Source organism: Meleagris gallopavo, chromosome 1, assembly GCF_905368555.1.
Source record: "Meleagris gallopavo chromosome 1, MGAL_WU_HG_1.1, whole genome shotgun sequence".
Taxonomy (NCBI): Eukaryota; Metazoa; Chordata; class Aves; order Galliformes; family Phasianidae; genus Meleagris; species Meleagris gallopavo.
In genome coordinates this window covers 74814110-74831158 of record NC_139404.1, presented here as the reverse complement: position 1 = coordinate 74831158, position 17049 = coordinate 74814110, and the positions used below count along the sequence as shown (strand labels likewise).

Here is a 17049-nt window from a genome sequence, read left to right as displayed (position 1 = left end):
AGACTACCCATTCTATCAAAGCTCCATCTCTGCAGAGGCTCCATCTTTGATAATGGAGGAAACAAGACAAATAGGATTACTGGTACTGTGTGTAAAAATGGGCAAGGGAGTATGTGGCACCCCTTAGGAAGGCGTAGGCTGGAGCGATACTTCTACTCTCTGCAAATGGCTCCTAGACTCCAGTTCTCAAGAATCCCCAGAACATGTCCATTTAAGAGCAGAATACAAATATCATTCCCATACCTGAACACAGCATTACACCAGGTCAGCACACAGCATCCTTGGACATCACTTTGCAAGAATAAGAAACAGATTACCACTGAACAATGCAAAGGCAAGCTCCAGGCCCTTACAAATACCAGGGAGGAAGGAGGAGAGAGGGGGAAGTTTATCTCTCTTTTTCTTTTCCTTTCTCTTTCTATTCCTTCCCCAGTCCTCCACGTGTTTGAACATGTACAGAAAGAGGCTTTATGGAGTCATGGAGTCTAGTCCCCTGCAACTTGTGTGATCAAAGGTTTTTAGACTAGAGGTATTTGTGTCCATCACTGTTCTTGAAATCAAGTTGTTTTGTTCTCATCTCCTTAGCATAGACTCACTGGTGTTTTTGGTGGGCCAAAATAAATAAATAAATAAATAAATCACTTTTTAATCACATACATATTCAAAACTCATGGTGGTGGGAAACAGATTTGGTTCACAGAACAAATGCAGGAGGCTTAGCATAGAAGATGCCATTTCTTCTGACAAGCTAGTAGGGATAAGCAGAGCCTCTGAAGGGAAAGGAGAAAAGGTTTCTGCAAGAGCAGAAACCAGAATGCAAGGGCAGGAGCGAAAATGTGACAAGTACTTGAAAGGAGAGTATAAACAGGAGGGGGTATAACTGTTTACATGAGTGTATAGTGATAGAACAAGGAGGAATGATTTTAAACTAAGACAGGGGAGGTTTAGGAGGTATTAGGGTGAAGTTTTTCACACAGAGGGTGGTGACACACTGGAACAGGTTGCCAAAGGAGGTTGTGGATGCTCTATCTCTGGAGGCATCTAAAGACAGGCTGGGTATGGCTCTGGGCAGCCTGGTCTAGTGATTGGCGATGCTGCACATAGCAGGATGGTTGAAACAACATGATCATTGTGGTCCTTTTCAACCCAGCCCATTCTATGATTCTGTGGTTCTATGATTCTATGATTCTATGATAAGTAGGCTGCAATTGACATTTAAATTTCTCATATGCTTGTAATAAGCAAATTTTCTTTCAGGCTTCAAGTGTAACTAAAATACCGGTGTTTCTGCTATCATTGCCACTGTTATAATTAAGCATATCAGTTGAAGGGTTGATGTGAATTTTCAAGGTCTGGAATTAATATTACCTGAAGAGAGGTAATATTCCTGTCTACTAGGCTTGTCTCCTCACATTGGAGAATGCAGGTGTCATCCAAGTTCAGGGGCAGGAAGGATATTAATGTCTCCATGTTATAACCTTGTTGCTAATCACAGTTAGGAACCATCCAAAGAGAAAGAAAATGAAATTAGAGCAGCTCTCTTCTATAGTTTTATCTGGCAGTGGTAGACTCACTGCTAGAGCTTAACATGCCAATAGTTTCAAAGAAGTGATACAGTGAATCACTCTGGCAGTTTGGTGCAAAAAACTCAACTTAGAGCTGGCAAGCTTCCAGGTGGACCTGAGAAAGTCTGTCTTTTGCCATCAGTGGGAAGGGATGACCTTTCATAAACAATTACAAACTCTGGTTAATTCATTAGATGAGGTCATGCACTACAGCTAATTCAGGCATTTCTGTGTAACTCAATGATATGATAATGTCCAGAGCTGACATGAGTAGTGGCAGAACTGTGACCTATTATGTGGATTGGAATGCCAGAGAGCTCTGCCTCATTACACCTTGGTGCTGTGCTGTAGTAAGAGACTATTCCCAGTCAACTGTGATTCAGGGAGACTACAGCACCAGCCTTTGACAAACTGGTGTGCAAGGTTCCACCTCGAGTATGGCTTTCACACTTGCCTGTTCAGAATTTCTACTTTCATCACATTTCCTCTTGCTTAATGATACACCTATCTATTTTAGGGCCATAACCACTTCAAAGTTCTTGCTTAATGAACTAGAATTGCTCCTGAGCAAATGCGCGTGTCTCTGTCCCATCCCTCTGGACAGTTCTACTGATGCAGAGCCACAGGACCTTGTCACATTCCAGTTACAGGCAGTTACAGCCTCCATAAAATGCTGTCTCTGCTTTCAGTTGGCTCCAAGATCTCTCTTCACTTTTTCTCCAAGAACAGTAATGTAGCTGTTTACACTTCAGAAATGGCTATTCACTACTCAGAAACCACATTTGATGCAGGAAGATCTAAAGAGAACTGGAGCCTGGGAGTGTATCAAGTGAGAAGCATTCTCACTTTTTTTCTTCTCTAAGATTTCGCTTTCAGGAATCTGTTGTTGCTGGATTTCTCTTTTGGGACTCCTCCTAGCAAGACTGCTTAACCTCTCAGAGAAGAAGGGACAAAAAAATACTTGGGCAGATAACTACAGAGAATAACATATGAAAACATATTTTAGGGGAGTGAGATTCAGAGAGGCAAAAATGCAGCTATAGATGGTTGGAAATGGATGCAAAGCAAGACACCCCTACACAGACACACACTGCTGCCTAAAAATCTCCAAGGAGCTAATGAACTCCAGCCAGTATTGCCCTGAGACATTATAACAGGTGAAGATCCAATATCTTCCAGGACAAGTCCAGAACTCATCATGTTGCATACCCATCTCATATTCCTGCTAGTGCTGACCTACCTTGTTAATATCTGAGACATTCCTCAGTGTCTTGATTTTGGTGGGGATAGAGTTATTTATTTTTTTTTTTATAGTGGTTGGTATGATGTTGTGTCTTGGATTTAGGATGAGAATAATGCTGGTAACTTACTGATGTTTTAGTTGTTGAAGACCAGTGCTCACTTTTTTTTTCTGCTTCCCACACAACCCTGTCAGTAAAGAGGCTTGGAATCCACAGGAAGCCAGGAGGGGACACAGCCAGGACAGCTGACCTAAACTAGCCAAAGGGATATTTCATACCATATGGCATCATGCTGTACAACAAAACCAGGGCAGGTGGCAAGGGGGACAACTATTGCTTGGGACTGACTGTACTTTGGTCAATTCATCATGAATATCACCATTACTAATATTCAATCTATGAAAATATCTGGAATTAGAGGTTTGATAGAAGATTTTATATGGCATCCAAATGAGCCTATTAACACCTGTCCTAACTTTGATGTTAGGACAGTGGGACCAATAATTTGTTCCTAGATGGTAGAGAAGCTTGCCAAATGGGAAGCATTGCTAAGGACTCAGACATTGAGAGAGGGATCAGTAGATGTCTGAATGAAGCTCTCACACTCTGGAAGAAAGTGCTATTAGCTGTAAAGGAAAAATACACCTTCAAAGAAGATCTGATTTATGAAGTGAACAAATGGACTACTATAGAAAAAGGTATCCATTATTTGAAAGAACTAGCCATGGTGGAAATGTTATATGACCCCACGTTCATTCTTGATGATCCACACACATGATCTGGAGAGAGTCAGGTGTTCAAGTATGTGGAGGAAATTAACAAGAACAGCACCAGAAAAGTATGCTAGTACACTAGCAGGAATGTATGAAAGAGAGCAGAGAAAACCAATTATTTGAACTGATTATTACACTTCATAACTTTGAACAATATCTAGCCCATACAAAAGCTTATATTTCAGCCATTTTGAAAGTAACTGAAAGACTGGAAAAAGTGGAGAATAATCAGAAAAGTATGATGGAGGACCCATCTACATTGCTTAATCGTGATGAAACCAATGAACCCAATAAACCCACAGAGGCATCAGAGACAAATGATGAGAATGAGGATGATCAGAACAGTCTACAGAAGGAGCCAATCAAACTGATTAAAGGTGATGAACCCTGCCCTCCACCTGTATCATCCAGTATCTTAGCTATTAAAAGCAGATGTTCTGCACTGCACAAGGAAGTAGCAATAGTAAGTCTATGTCACATATTGTTTTGTGATGTTACCTAAGTGAACATGAAGAAGATATAAAGAAGTGGAATAAAAAACCCACTCCTTTACTATAAGCACAGGTAAGAGAATTACAAAAAACATCTATCACCAATGTGATCTCCTCTACAAAGGTGATCACTCCAGTTAATGAGGAACACAGCAAGAGCTGTAAGGGTGATCATGACTCAGGAAAGAAGAACAATACAGATAATAATTATAGGAGCCCTGCCCTCAGCCAGGGATGTGAAAAGAGATAATAGAGTGTATTGGACAGTGTGGATTTGTTGGCCTGGCACGTCAGAACCACAGAAATACGAAGCACTGGTGAGACTGGTGTGCAGTGCACTCTAATGCCCTTAAGTCATGAAGGGATAGAATCAATTTATGTTTCTGGGATGACTGGGGATTCTCAAGAGTTGACTGTGTTGGAGGCAGAAATAAGCCTCACTAGTAAAGACTGGCAAAAGCATCCTATTGTCACTGGCCTGGGGGTCTGTGTATACTTGGTATTGATTACCTCAGAAGGGGGTATTTTAAGGAGCTCAAGAGGTATTGATGGGCCTTTGGAATAGCTGCTGTAGACACAGAAGATGCTAAGCAGCTGTTTGTTTTGCCTGGCCTGGCAGAAGATCTGTCTGTTGTGGGGTTGGTACAAGTGGAACAGTAACAGTTACTGATTGCTACAAAAACAGTGCACAGAGGGCAATACCGCACTAAAAAGTATTCCTTACTCCCCATTCATAAGTTGATTCGTCAACTAGAGAGTCAGGGAATGATAAGCAAAACTCACTCATCTTTTAAAAGCTCCCTGTGGACAGTGTGTAAGGCCAGCAGAGAGTGGAGATTGACAGCAAACTACCGTGGCCTGAATGAAGTCACACTGCCAATGAGTGCTGCTGTATCGGACATGCTAGAACTCCACTATGAATTGGAGTAAAAAGCAACCAGGTGGTATGCTACAACTGACATTGCTAATGCATTCTTCTCCATTCCCTTGGCCACAGAATGTAGACCACTGTTTGCTTTTGCTTTGAGGGGCATTCAGTATACCTGGAACCGTTTGCCCCAGGGGTGCAAACATAGTCCAACAATTTGCCTTGGGTTGATCCTAACTGCACTGGAATAGTGTGGGTGGTGCTCCCAAGCACCTGTAGTACAATGGCAAAATTACTGTGTGGAGCAATACATCAGGGGAGGTTTTCAAAAAAGGAGAGTGAATAATCCAAATCCTTCTGTGAGCTGGTTTCACTATGGAGCAAAGCAAAGTGAAAGAACCTACACGGGAAATTCAGTTCCTAGGAATAAAGTGGCAAGATGGACATGGTCATATCCTAGCAGATGTGATCAACAAAATTAATGCTATGTCTCCACCCACTGGTAAGAAAGAAACTTGATCTCTTCCAGGTGTAGTAGATTTTTAAGGAATGCATGTTTTGAACTACAACCTCATTGTAAGCTTTTTTCCTCAGGGGTTGCAAAAGAATAATTTTACATGGGGCCCTGAGCAACAGCAGGCTTTTGAGAAAATTAAACAGGAGATAGTCTATGCCATGGCCCTGGGACCAGTACAGACGGAACATGATAGAAAAAACATCCTTTATACTGCAGTTGGGGAGAGAGGCTCCACTTGGAGTCTTTGGCAAAGAGCCTCGAAAAAGAACTGAGGCTGACTGCTTGGATTCTGGAGTCAAGTGTACAGGGGATCCAAAGAGTACTGCACTCCAGCTGAAAAGAAGATATTAGACACATATAAAGGAGTTTGAGCTGCGTCCAAAGTAATCAGTACTGAAATCAGCTCTTTTTAGCACCTCGACTGCCTGTACTAAACTGAATGTTTAAAGGAAATGTTAACTTCATCCATCATGCTACTGATGCTACTTGGAGTAAGTGGATAGCACTGATTACATAACAAGGTAGGATGGAGAACCTGTCATGGTGATCTCCAGATCTACATGTGTCTGTGAAAGGGGGACAGAAGGCCCACAGGCCTACCAACCCAAAAAAGGGTGGGAGGGAGAAAAGGCAAAAGGGAAGAGGGAAAAAAAAAAAAAAAAAAAAAAAAAACCGAAAAACAAAACAAAACAAAACACAGCAGCAATGATCTGAGGAAAAAAAATATTTACTAATTATAATAGCAGAAATAAAAGTTAATTGGGATTGAAACTAATAAATCAAATAAAATAAGAGATCTTCCGAAAACCCAGGTTCTTACTCTGATTCATCAGGGATCAAAAAGTGACTTTCAGTCAGTTTTATCTTTTCCACTGACCAGAAAATGGAAACGGAACAGCAAAGTTTTCTGGGAGTTGTAGTACATTTCTTCTCTTCCGAGACTCCCAGTGCACTACATGATATGATGATGTGGAATACTAATAACAAAAATCATAAAACCATGGCAGAACCTCAGTTGTCCAGGAATCTTAGAAGTAATCATGGACTGGCCTGAAGGTAAAAAATTTGGAACATCACCAGGAGAAGAAGTAACATCTGCTAAAGAGGCCCCATCATACAATGAACTGTGAGAAAATGAAAAGAAATATGCCCTGTTCGCTGATGGATCATGTGGAGAAGGATCGAAGATGGAAAGCCTTTGTATGGAGCCTTATAAGATAAATTGCAGAGGCTACCAAAGGAAAAGGAGAATCAAGACAATATGCAGAGGTAAGGGCTGTCTGAATGGCCTTAGATGATGCTGAAAGGGAGAGGTGGCCAATGCTTTATCTTTACACTGACTCATGGATGGTGGCAAATGCCCTATATGGTGGTTGTTACAGCAGTGGGAACAAAATACTGGCAAAGAAGGTCTAAACGTATTTGGGCTGCTAAACTGTGGAAAGACTTTGCTGCCCACATAGAGAATATGATTGTAAAGGCATCATGTAGATGCCCGTATGCCCAGGAGTCAAGCTGTTGAGGAACAAAATCATGAATAGGTAGATCAAGCTGCCAAAATTGAAGTGGCTCAAATAAATCTGGACTGGCAACACAGGGGTGAGTCATTTCTAGCTCAGTGGGTCCACGAGAGATCGGGCCATCAAGGAAGAGATGCAACATGTAAGTGGGCTAGAGAACGAGGGATGGACTTAACTACGGACACTACTGCACAGGTTATTCATGACTGTGACACATGCACCGCAATTAAACAAGCCAAGAGCTTGAAACTTCTCTGGGAGGAAGGGCAATAGCAAAAGTATAAACATGGAGGGGTATGGCAGGTTGGTTAAATCACTTTGCCACAAGCCCGCAATGGTAAGCGTTACGTACTTACCATGGTGGAGGCTACCACTGGCTTGAAATATATACTTATACCTCATGCCACCACGCAAAACACTATATTAGGTCTTGAAAAACAAGTTCTGTGATGACATGGCCCTCCAGGAAGAACGGAGTCAGATAATGGGACTCATTTTAAAAATTCTCTCGTAAATACTTGGGACAAAGATCATGGCATATAATGGATTTATCATATCCCCTATCATGCACCAGCTTCTGGTAAAATTGAACAATACAGTGGGTTGTCAAAAACCATGTTGAAAGCAATGGGTGGTGGAACATTTAAGCATTGGGAAAAGCATTTAGCAGAAGCCACCTGGTTGGTCAGTACTCGAGGATCTATGTATCGAAATGGTCCAACACAGTCCAGTTCCCTGTATACTGTAGAGGGAGATAAAGTCCCTCTAATACATGTAAAGAGCTTGCTGGGAAAAGTGGTTTGGGTCCTTCCAGCTTCAGGCAAAGGCAAACATTTCAGTGGAACTGTTTTTGCTCAGGAACCTGGGTCCACCTGGTGGGTAATACAGAAAAATGGGGATATTCAGTGTGTACCACAAGATAATTTAATGCTGGGGAAGTGCAGCCAGTAATTGCATGTACGTATATATATGTGTATGTGTGTGTGCTTAATGCATATTAATTATAGTTTGTACATATTAAGTATGATGTGGTGATGTGGAATAAGGGGTGGAATGTCATAGTTTTACAGTTTTTCATCAGTATTTCACACCATAACATCATGCAGTGCTGCAAGTGTTAAAGAGCTAATGTTGCAGTTCCATAGATTGTTGATACATTTCATGAATTCCAGTCTCCCCCTTCTCAGAAAAGAATAATGAACTACAACTCCCTGAAGATCTCTTTTTTCTGTTTCTGTTTTCCATTTGGAGGGAAAGATAAAACGGACAAGTCACAAGACTTGTCTTTCTTTAGCTCCCTGGCCACTTTGCATTCAGCCGTTACAATAAGGACTTCAGTTTCAGAAATCTGTCTCGCATTTTATTTGATTTATTAGCATCAATTTCAATCGTATTGTATTATACTGTATTATCTCACATTCCACTACTATATTTTGTAAATTGATTTTTTTTTCCTTTGGCTCGTTGCCACTATTTTCTTTGTCCAGGCCTGTCTCCTTGCCTTTTCCCTTCCCCCCACCCTCCTTGAGGCATGAATCTGTGGGTCCCTTTGCCCCCTTGTCATGGAAACCATGCCAATTGTAAATCGTTTGTTTTGTGTATTCATTTGTTTTTCTTCTCCTCCCTTTCCATCCCTCCCCCTTTTCTTTCCTGTCAAGCTGTCCTTCTCCCAGCCCAGGCATTCTACCTTTTTTCTGGTTCTGTCTCCCAGACAAGGGAGTGAGCAAATGGTGCTTAGCTGCTTGCAGAGCACACTTAACCACAACACTCACAATTGGAAGATAATCATACTATTGCAACCAGCTGTGTGATAAACCAAGAAGCCCAAAGTGTTTTCATTTCCTTCTGCCTTCACAGTCATTTTGTCTTCTTTTATTCTGCTGTATGTCTTGACAAGCGCTCTTCTCCCTTTGCCACCTTCCCACCCTCATCCAATTCTCTCTAGCCTGGGGCCAAATATCTGAGTGTTAGTTGAAGTTCAGAGCAAGAATAAGGTGTGTCAAGAATAACCCTTCTGTCAGCTCTAAAGACATTCTTCCCCTGTCTTGACTGCAAGAAAAGAATTTCATTGTAATATTAGCACTGAAATGGGCTTTGATTGCCAGAAGCAAAGCTGCAGGATTTATATCTGGCTTTGTACTCATCCTTAGATGATACTGCAGGAAAAGCAATTCATTTGGAGCTGATCATCATGTTTGTGTTATAGAATAAGGATCAACTCTGTGGTGATATATACTCTATTGGAATACAGGTCGTGTAGAACAATGTGATTGGATAAACAACAATAGAGGAAGTTGAGTGATTCAGAATGTTCTTGGAATGCGCTGAAGATAACTTCCTCCTCCAAGTGACAGAGAAAGCACTCTGCCAGACCTTATATTCATCACCAATGAAGATTTTGTTGGAAATTTGAAGGTTAAAAGCAGCCTTGTCTGCAGTGACCATATGATGGTGAAATTCATTATCCTGAAGGCAGAGAAGAGAGTAAAAAGCAATCTCACAACCTTGGTCTCAGGAGAGCAGACTTCTTCAAATCTCTACTCGGAACAGTTCCATGGGATAAGGCCCTGGAGGTTTATAAAGAAAGGTGGTTAATATTCAAGGATCACCTCTTCCAAGCAAAAGAGCTCTGCATCTTAACAAAGATGTTGCCAGATGAAAATGCCAGCATGCCTCTGTGGATGAACAAGGAGTTCCTAGTCAAACTCGAAAACAAAAACAAAGAATATAGAGATTGAAAGTAAGGATGGGTAACATGGGAGGAATACATGGTGATTCAAGTCCAATCATTCAAGTTCAGAAAGCTAAATCCCAAATGGATCTGATTACTGTATATGAATACCTGAAGAAAAAGGTGTGAAGAAGGTGGAGTCGGCGTTTTTATTTAGCGTTGGGCAGTGTCAAGACAGCAGGCCTGTGCTAAGCTAACCTGCGATCAAAACTCTTATGATGCTTGAGGAATTTTGCAAGAGACAAGAATAAGTCTTCAGGTGTTGAAGATTTTCTTGAAACTTTTTAGTGAAGGGTTTCCATTTTCTACTAGCCACGGATTTTACATATTTTATAGTTCCACCATCAGAACATCAGAGAATCAGCCTTGGGCCACAGGACACATGCAACGGAGTACATACAACAGAGTAACACCTCAGAATTTACCAAGCAATTAAACTCTTGCTAGAAAGGCAGACCACTCAGAAACAGAAGCAATTAAAAGGTAACTGATTGCTTAACTGAAACTAGAGGAAACGGGGCTATATCCTGCAGAAACACAGCTACTTTATTCAGAAATGTCTCTAAATGTCTTTATCCCAATACTGTGTTTACAGTGTGGCAAAACTATGTCGCGCAGTTCAGAACCTTTCCTGGGAAAGTTCTCAGTATCTCCATGGACAAAGATCTGATAGTTTTTCTAGGTTACAGTACAGTATCAGTGTCAGGGGGAGGCTTTTTCCAGTAGAAATTTCTCTTGCTCTAGTTTGTGTTTGTTGCCTTACTTTCCTTCTGTGCAGCTTTAAGAAGACTCTGGCTCAGTCTCTGCCTTCATGCAGTGGAAAAACTGCAATTAGATTCCATTTAACCTTCTTTATGTGGAACAAATACACTTCTCTCAGCCTCTCCTTCTGGGGCAAGTGCTCCAGCTCCATGACTACTGCAGTGGTACTCCTTTGGTTTCTGTGCTCTTCCTCTGTGAGGGAACGCAGAATGTGATGCTAGGGACTGTATTTTCCAGGAGTATGTGTCTGGAACTCACTCTCCTCATTATACTTCTGTGATCAGACAGTCTTGGATTGCCCCAAGGACAGTGTAAGCTGTCAATAGCAAAAGTCAGTGAGATACATCTGAACTTTGAGCACAATTAGTATAATCTCAAGGATCTCAAGGAATGTGGACATGCCAAAGAGTAGGATTAGGACCCTGAATTTTGAGAGAGTGAACTTTAGTCTATTTAAGGAATTGTTGGATAAGACCTCCTGGGAAGCTGTCCTTGGAGACAAAGGAATGGAAGAAAGCTGCCTACTTTTTAAGGATGCCTTTCTGAGAACATGTGGGCTCTCTGTCCCTCAGAATAACAAAGCAGGCCGGGGAGGCAGGAAACTGGTGTGTCTTGACAAGAACTTGCTGGTCAGACTTGAGGGAAAAGAAGGGCTTGCACAGGCTGTGGAAACAAAGGCATGTAACCTGAGAAGAATACAGGGATGATGTCCAGATTTGCAGAGGGGATTAGGAAAGCCAAGGCACAGATGGAACTGAACTTGGCAAGGGATGTTAAAAGAAAAAGAAGGGATTCTATAGATATTTTAGGTACTTTAGCCAGAAGAGGCAGACCAAAGAGATCATACCTCCTTTGGTAAATGAGAAAGGAGAACTGGTTGCAACAGATATGGAGAAGGCTGAGGTAATAAATGAGGGGTTTTTTGCCTAGGTCTTCACTGGCAGACAGAATTCTTGTATTTCTCATGTCCCTGAAGCTTGCATATCTGAATCTCTTGGTTGAAACTGGGGGAGTAAATTCGCTTCCCTCCCTCTCCCCCCCCCCAGTCCTCCCTGCTCCCTGGTAAGGTAGAGCAAGACCATCTCATGAGACTGAAGGTATACAAGTGTACGGGGCCAGATGATATGCATCCCAGGGTCCTAAAGGAGCTGGCTGATGTGGTTGCTCAGCTGCTCTTCATCATATTTTTGAAAAGTCGTGGTTGTCAGATGGAGTCCCCAGGGACTGTTAAGAAGGAAATGTCACTCCCATTTACAAGAAAGGGAGGAAGGAGGACCCAGGGAACTACAGACCGGTGAGCCTCACCTCTGTGCCTGGGAAGATCATGGAACAGATCCTCCTAGAAGGCATGTAAAGGCACATGAGGGATGGGCTCCATCAGAAGAGGGGTGACCAGCAGGGACAGTCAGGTGATTTTCCCTCTCTACTCTTCCCCCATGAGGTCTCATCTGGAGTACTGTGTCCAGGTCTGGGGACTCCAGAACAGAAAAGATGTGGAGCTGTTGGAGATGGTCCAGAGGAGAGCTATGAAGATGATCAGAGGGCCGGAACTCCCCCCCTATGAAGACAGGATGAGGGAGTTGGGCTTGTGCGACCTGGAGAAGAGAAAGCTGTGAGAAAACTGCACTGCAGCTTTCCAGTATTTAAAAGGGAGCCTATAAACAGGAGGGGAATCAATTTTTTACTAGGGTAGACAGCATAGGACAAGGGGGAATGGTTTTAAGCTCAAGAAGGGAAGGTTTAGATCGGATGTCAGGGGGAAGTTCTTTACAGAGAGAGTGGGGAGGTGCTGGAACAGGATGCCTAGAGAGGTTGTGGATGCTCTGTCCCTGGAGGCATTCAAGATCAGGACTAGTACCAGATCTGGAGGTTTGTGGCCCTGTCTGTGGCAGAGGAGTTGGAGATTGCTGATCCTTGGGGTCCCTTCCAATCCAAGCAATTCTATGATTCTATGATTCTATAATGGGTCTGGACTGAGGACATACGCCTTCCATTTCTTCTGTGTGGAGTTACTGACTAGTTAGATACACTGGTAAGAAGACCCATTCACCTTTTTATGGCTGGCTTAAGTTTGGCTGAAACAGTGAATTGAGTAGGCATTTTACATTCAACATGAATGCCTCAATAGAGGCTTCCCAGCCACCAGGAGTCCACAGTAAGGTTGCTGGGGGCACAGATAGGCATGGGTTATTTGAAACCAAGACCTGAAGGCCATATTCATCTTGTGTGGCTGCCTATGGAACTGTGCTAAATCTTCTGCTGATTGCTATTAACACACAGGCACGTGGCAGATAGTTCTGTCCAGCTGCCTGGTTAGCACCATGCTATTTATCTGTCATGGTTTCTATCTCTAGATCTGTTTCTGTGACAGGGGGACAGCAGGCCCACAAGCCCACAGGCCCAAAAAGGGAAAGAAAGGGAAAGGAACAAAAGTGGGAAAAAAAAGTAGCAGCAACAATCTGAGGAGGAAAACAAACTTAGTTTACTAATTGTAGTAGCAAAATACAAGTTAATTGGGATTGAAGCTAATAAATAAAATGAGAGAGAGAGTTTCTGGAAACTGAAGTTCTTACTCTGACCTGCCAGCGAGCAAAGAGATAGTCTTGTGACTTCCAGTCATTTTGTCTTTTCCTCTGAACGGAAAACAGAAACAGAATAATGAAGTCTTCTGGGAGCTGTAGTTCACTCTTCTCTTCTGAGAACCAGGTACCTGAAACTATCAACAATCCACAGAACTACAGCATTAACTCTTTAACTCCCAGTATGCTACATGATGCTATGAAGTGGAATACGAATAACAAGCTACAAAACCATGACATCGTTTGTGTGTGATCTACTAAACTATTTACACTCAGATACGAAGACACTGAGGAAGGCTCAAAGACAAGGGAAAATATCTCCCAAACACTTACAATGCATTAACTACTTTGAGAGATAAGCTTAGCTGACCGACTGCATGTCACTGACTACATATTCTGTCACTTCAATATCTTATTCGGACAGTTAGAATTAGAAAGGTTGAGTCCTGAGATATTTAAAGACCTGTGTAAATTTTAGGATGAATGAAATTGAAATGAAGTGTAATGTTTAATTTTTCCTCAGTCAGAAATAGCAGAAACAGTTTCTTATAAATAGCTTTCTTCGTCTACACTTTAAATCTCTGTCTGTATTATGCAGTTCTCTGCACCTCTCCCACTGTTTTTGCTGTCCAGCTGTTTCTGTTAGTCCCTCTCTTACATAACTTACATACAGCAAATAGATCAAACAAGAACTAGTTTTCCTTGCTTTTGGGTTCAAGTAATTTCAGTAAAATGCAAGCTAACATATTGTAACGTAAAATGTGGAAATAATGTACCCTATACTTAGTATAAAGTTTCGAGAATTTCTACCTCACTTCTCTGTTCCTGGCTATGAGGAAAGGTACAAAGTATCAGCATAGTCATTGGTAATATCTTGCCATTCAGCTCTCTTGTTTCTACAGCACCAAACCCACGCCTAATTTTCCTACTACAGTTTCTAACATCATTGTTAACATCATTGCGATGAACCAAATTAAATTTGCCTAAGACTTCATATTATTTTTGCTCTCAGTATTTTCTTCAAACTGGCTATTAACCAAAATTATATGACAGAGCTCTACCCAGTGGAGAAAGATGTATGAAGTGAAGCTCAGGGGCCAATAACCATCTTCTCCATGTTGGCATGCAACCAATTTTTTCCACCAATAATTGTAATCTGAGAAAAGAAATATACAGTCACTCTAGCGGAAAGGCATGCCACATTCTTTCTTTAAAGTATCAGTAAGTCAGTCCTTTCTCAGTAAGATAACTGTAAAGGTCAGGAGAAAGATAATCATCTGAAGGTATTCATGCAAAGAGACAACAATGACCTGTAATTGCACAAATAAGTTAGTGGAAAGGGGAACCAAAACTATAGAAATAGCTACATGTCTAAAAAGGGGAATTACCAGACACAAAGATCACTAAGGTGGCTTAGGCAACCCATATCACGAAAGAGCTTAAGGCCAAAGAAACTTTGCCAAGGGAGAAGGAATATGAATGGTAGGCTGCTTCTTCGGGATGTACTGAAAAGAGAAGCAGAACATGCAAACAGGGCTGTTCAGACATATCTTTTAGCACCTTGAGCTTGATCACAGCTACTCCAAGTAAGACAATAAACTTGCTTCATTCATGAATCAGTCTGACTTACCTCTATGATTAGGGATGTGAACACGAACATTTATGAAGATTAACAGCTTCGCATTAATCTTGGTGTTGATACAGTAGCCAGAGCTTCTGTCAGTGCTCTGGCGGTATAATCACAGGGACGAGTACCTCAAAATAATCAATGTCCTTAAAGTTTTTGTTTGACTTGGTAGCTTTTGTAACTGTACACTACAATAAAATGTACCCAGACACAAGCATGAGATTCATATCTTCCAATGTACACTCCTTTCTGTGAGTTAATTCCCTAGATTATTTTACAACCAAACATCAACAGGCATGCAATACATACAAAAAACACAAATGAAAAAGACACAATTGAAGTTTGTGATGCATTATCTGAGACTCTCCTAGAGATTTGTCTCCTTCTCTTCTCCAGCTATCAAGAATGCAATTACTGGGTGTAGCTAGAAAGCTGATGTGCACATACATGCTCAGAGAGACAGGACCTATCTTACTGTCAGATTTCCACACTGTATAAAATAGAGGCATGGATGGCTAGAGAATGTCATAAGTCTCCTTGTTCAGATTTTGCAAGAGGAAATGACCATGCTGAGCCAGCAGCTGGTACCAGGGAAGAAATAAGGCAGAAGGGAGTGGTTTTTGTGCACTTGCTAGTCTTTCCCAGTACCAGTCCCAGTACAAAGCATGACAGCTGATAGTGGAGGTAGTTCCATATCTTTAGATCCACACACATGAAAAGATGAAAAGTATTGGGTTACCTTCAAGATTCACAATACATATGATGATGCCTTCCATCATCAGGTTCCTGAAATCTTGCCAGTTACAAATGTCCAGGTTTGAGCAACTTGGCTGTGTATATTTCCAAGTTCACATTATAGTATTTCCTCTGGCACTCTGGAATTTTTCTAGAGTATTTCCCACGGGGGTAGGAGATAGGACCCAGACAGTGGAGCAAGAAACTGATGGCAAGCCATTGAAGCAGTTTTTCAAGAAGTCAACTTCAATGTGTTGAGTAGAATTCACAGAATCATAGAATCACAGAATAACCTGAGTTGGAAGGGACACATAAGGACCATCAAGTCCAATTTCTGGCTTCACACAGACCACTCAAAAACAATACAACATGTCTGAGAGCATTGTCCGAACGTTTCTTGAACTCTGGGAAGCTCAGTGCCATGGTTACTTTCCTGGAGAGAATGTTCTAGTGCCTGACCACACTATTGTGAAGAACCTTTTCCTGATAACCAACCTGACCCTCTCTCATCACAGCTTCATGCCTTTCTCTCAGGTACTGTTACTGGTCACCAGATAGAGGAGATCAGTGCCTGCCCCTCCACTCCTCATCATGAGGAAGTCATAGGCTGTGATGATGTCTCCCTGCAGTTTCCTCTTTTCTAGGCTGAACAAACCAAGGGACTTGAACTATTCCTCATACATCTTCACCACCAGACCCTGCACCATCTTTGTAGTCCTTCTTTGGACACTCAAATGATTTTTTGTCCTTTTTGTACTGTGGCACCCAAAACTAAACACAGTGATCAAAGTGAGGCAGCATCAGTGCAGCGTAGAGTGGGACAGTAACTTCCCTTGACCAGCTAGCAATGCCATGCTTGATGCACCCCAGGAAGTGCATCAAGACTAACTGTGGTCAGCATTCTTGGTTGCCTGACTCACTGACTCATGTGCAACTTGCCGTTGACCAAGATCTCCAGATTTCTTTCAAGTGGTCTGCTCTTCAGCATCTCATCCCCCAGTCCGTATGTATAGCCAGAATTGTATGTATAGCCACCCATTCCAGCTGCAAAATCTGGTGCTTGCTCTCATTAAAAACCTCATGCATTTGGTGATTGCCCAGCTCTCTAATCTGTTTAGATCTCTCTGAAAAGTTTCTCCACCTTCAAGGAAGTCAACAGCTTCTCCAAATTTAGTATCAGCAGCATTCTTGCTCAAAACACTGCTGCATCCAAGTAATTCATGAAAACATTAAGGTGAACTGGCCCTAAAATGGAGCCCTGGAGAACCCCGATAGTGAGCAGTCACCAGCCTGTTGTAACTCCACTTACTATAACCTTTTGAGCCCAACCAATTCCTCCAGATAATACCTGTGCTACACCTAAGTTCTTAGAAAAGGTACAACACCCTGTCAGGCAAATAGTTCATTTTGAAGTCATCTGGCTGAATCTTCCATCTGAAACAAAAGTATCAGCAGTATCACTGTGACTCCAGTGTTTAGGGATGTTTGGTTGTATTGTGCATTGCCTGTTCTCAACATCAGCCAACACTTTTCTTCCATTCTCAGCCTTCTGTGTCACAGAGAAATAGCTTGAAAAATGTTACAGTCTAACCATCTAATCTGGAATTTGATGAAGATCCCAGAATGATTCCCCTAGAGTG

The 17049-nt window shown here is 41.9% G+C and overlaps 1 protein-coding gene across 1 annotated transcript; it reads right to left on the bottom strand.

The window, feature by feature from the left end:
• Positions 1–14030: 14030 nt before the first annotated feature.
• Positions 14031–15663, bottom strand: LOC146545425 (C->U-editing enzyme APOBEC-1-like; the record flags this gene model as incomplete). Its single annotated transcript, XM_085218072.1, is given in 4 exon segments — positions 14031–14203; positions 15414–15490; positions 15492–15576; positions 15579–15663. Coding segments are annotated over 4 exon segments (420 nt in total), but the record flags the coding sequence as incomplete, so codon positions are not given.
• Between the last annotated feature and the right edge of the window lie 1386 nt (positions 15664–17049).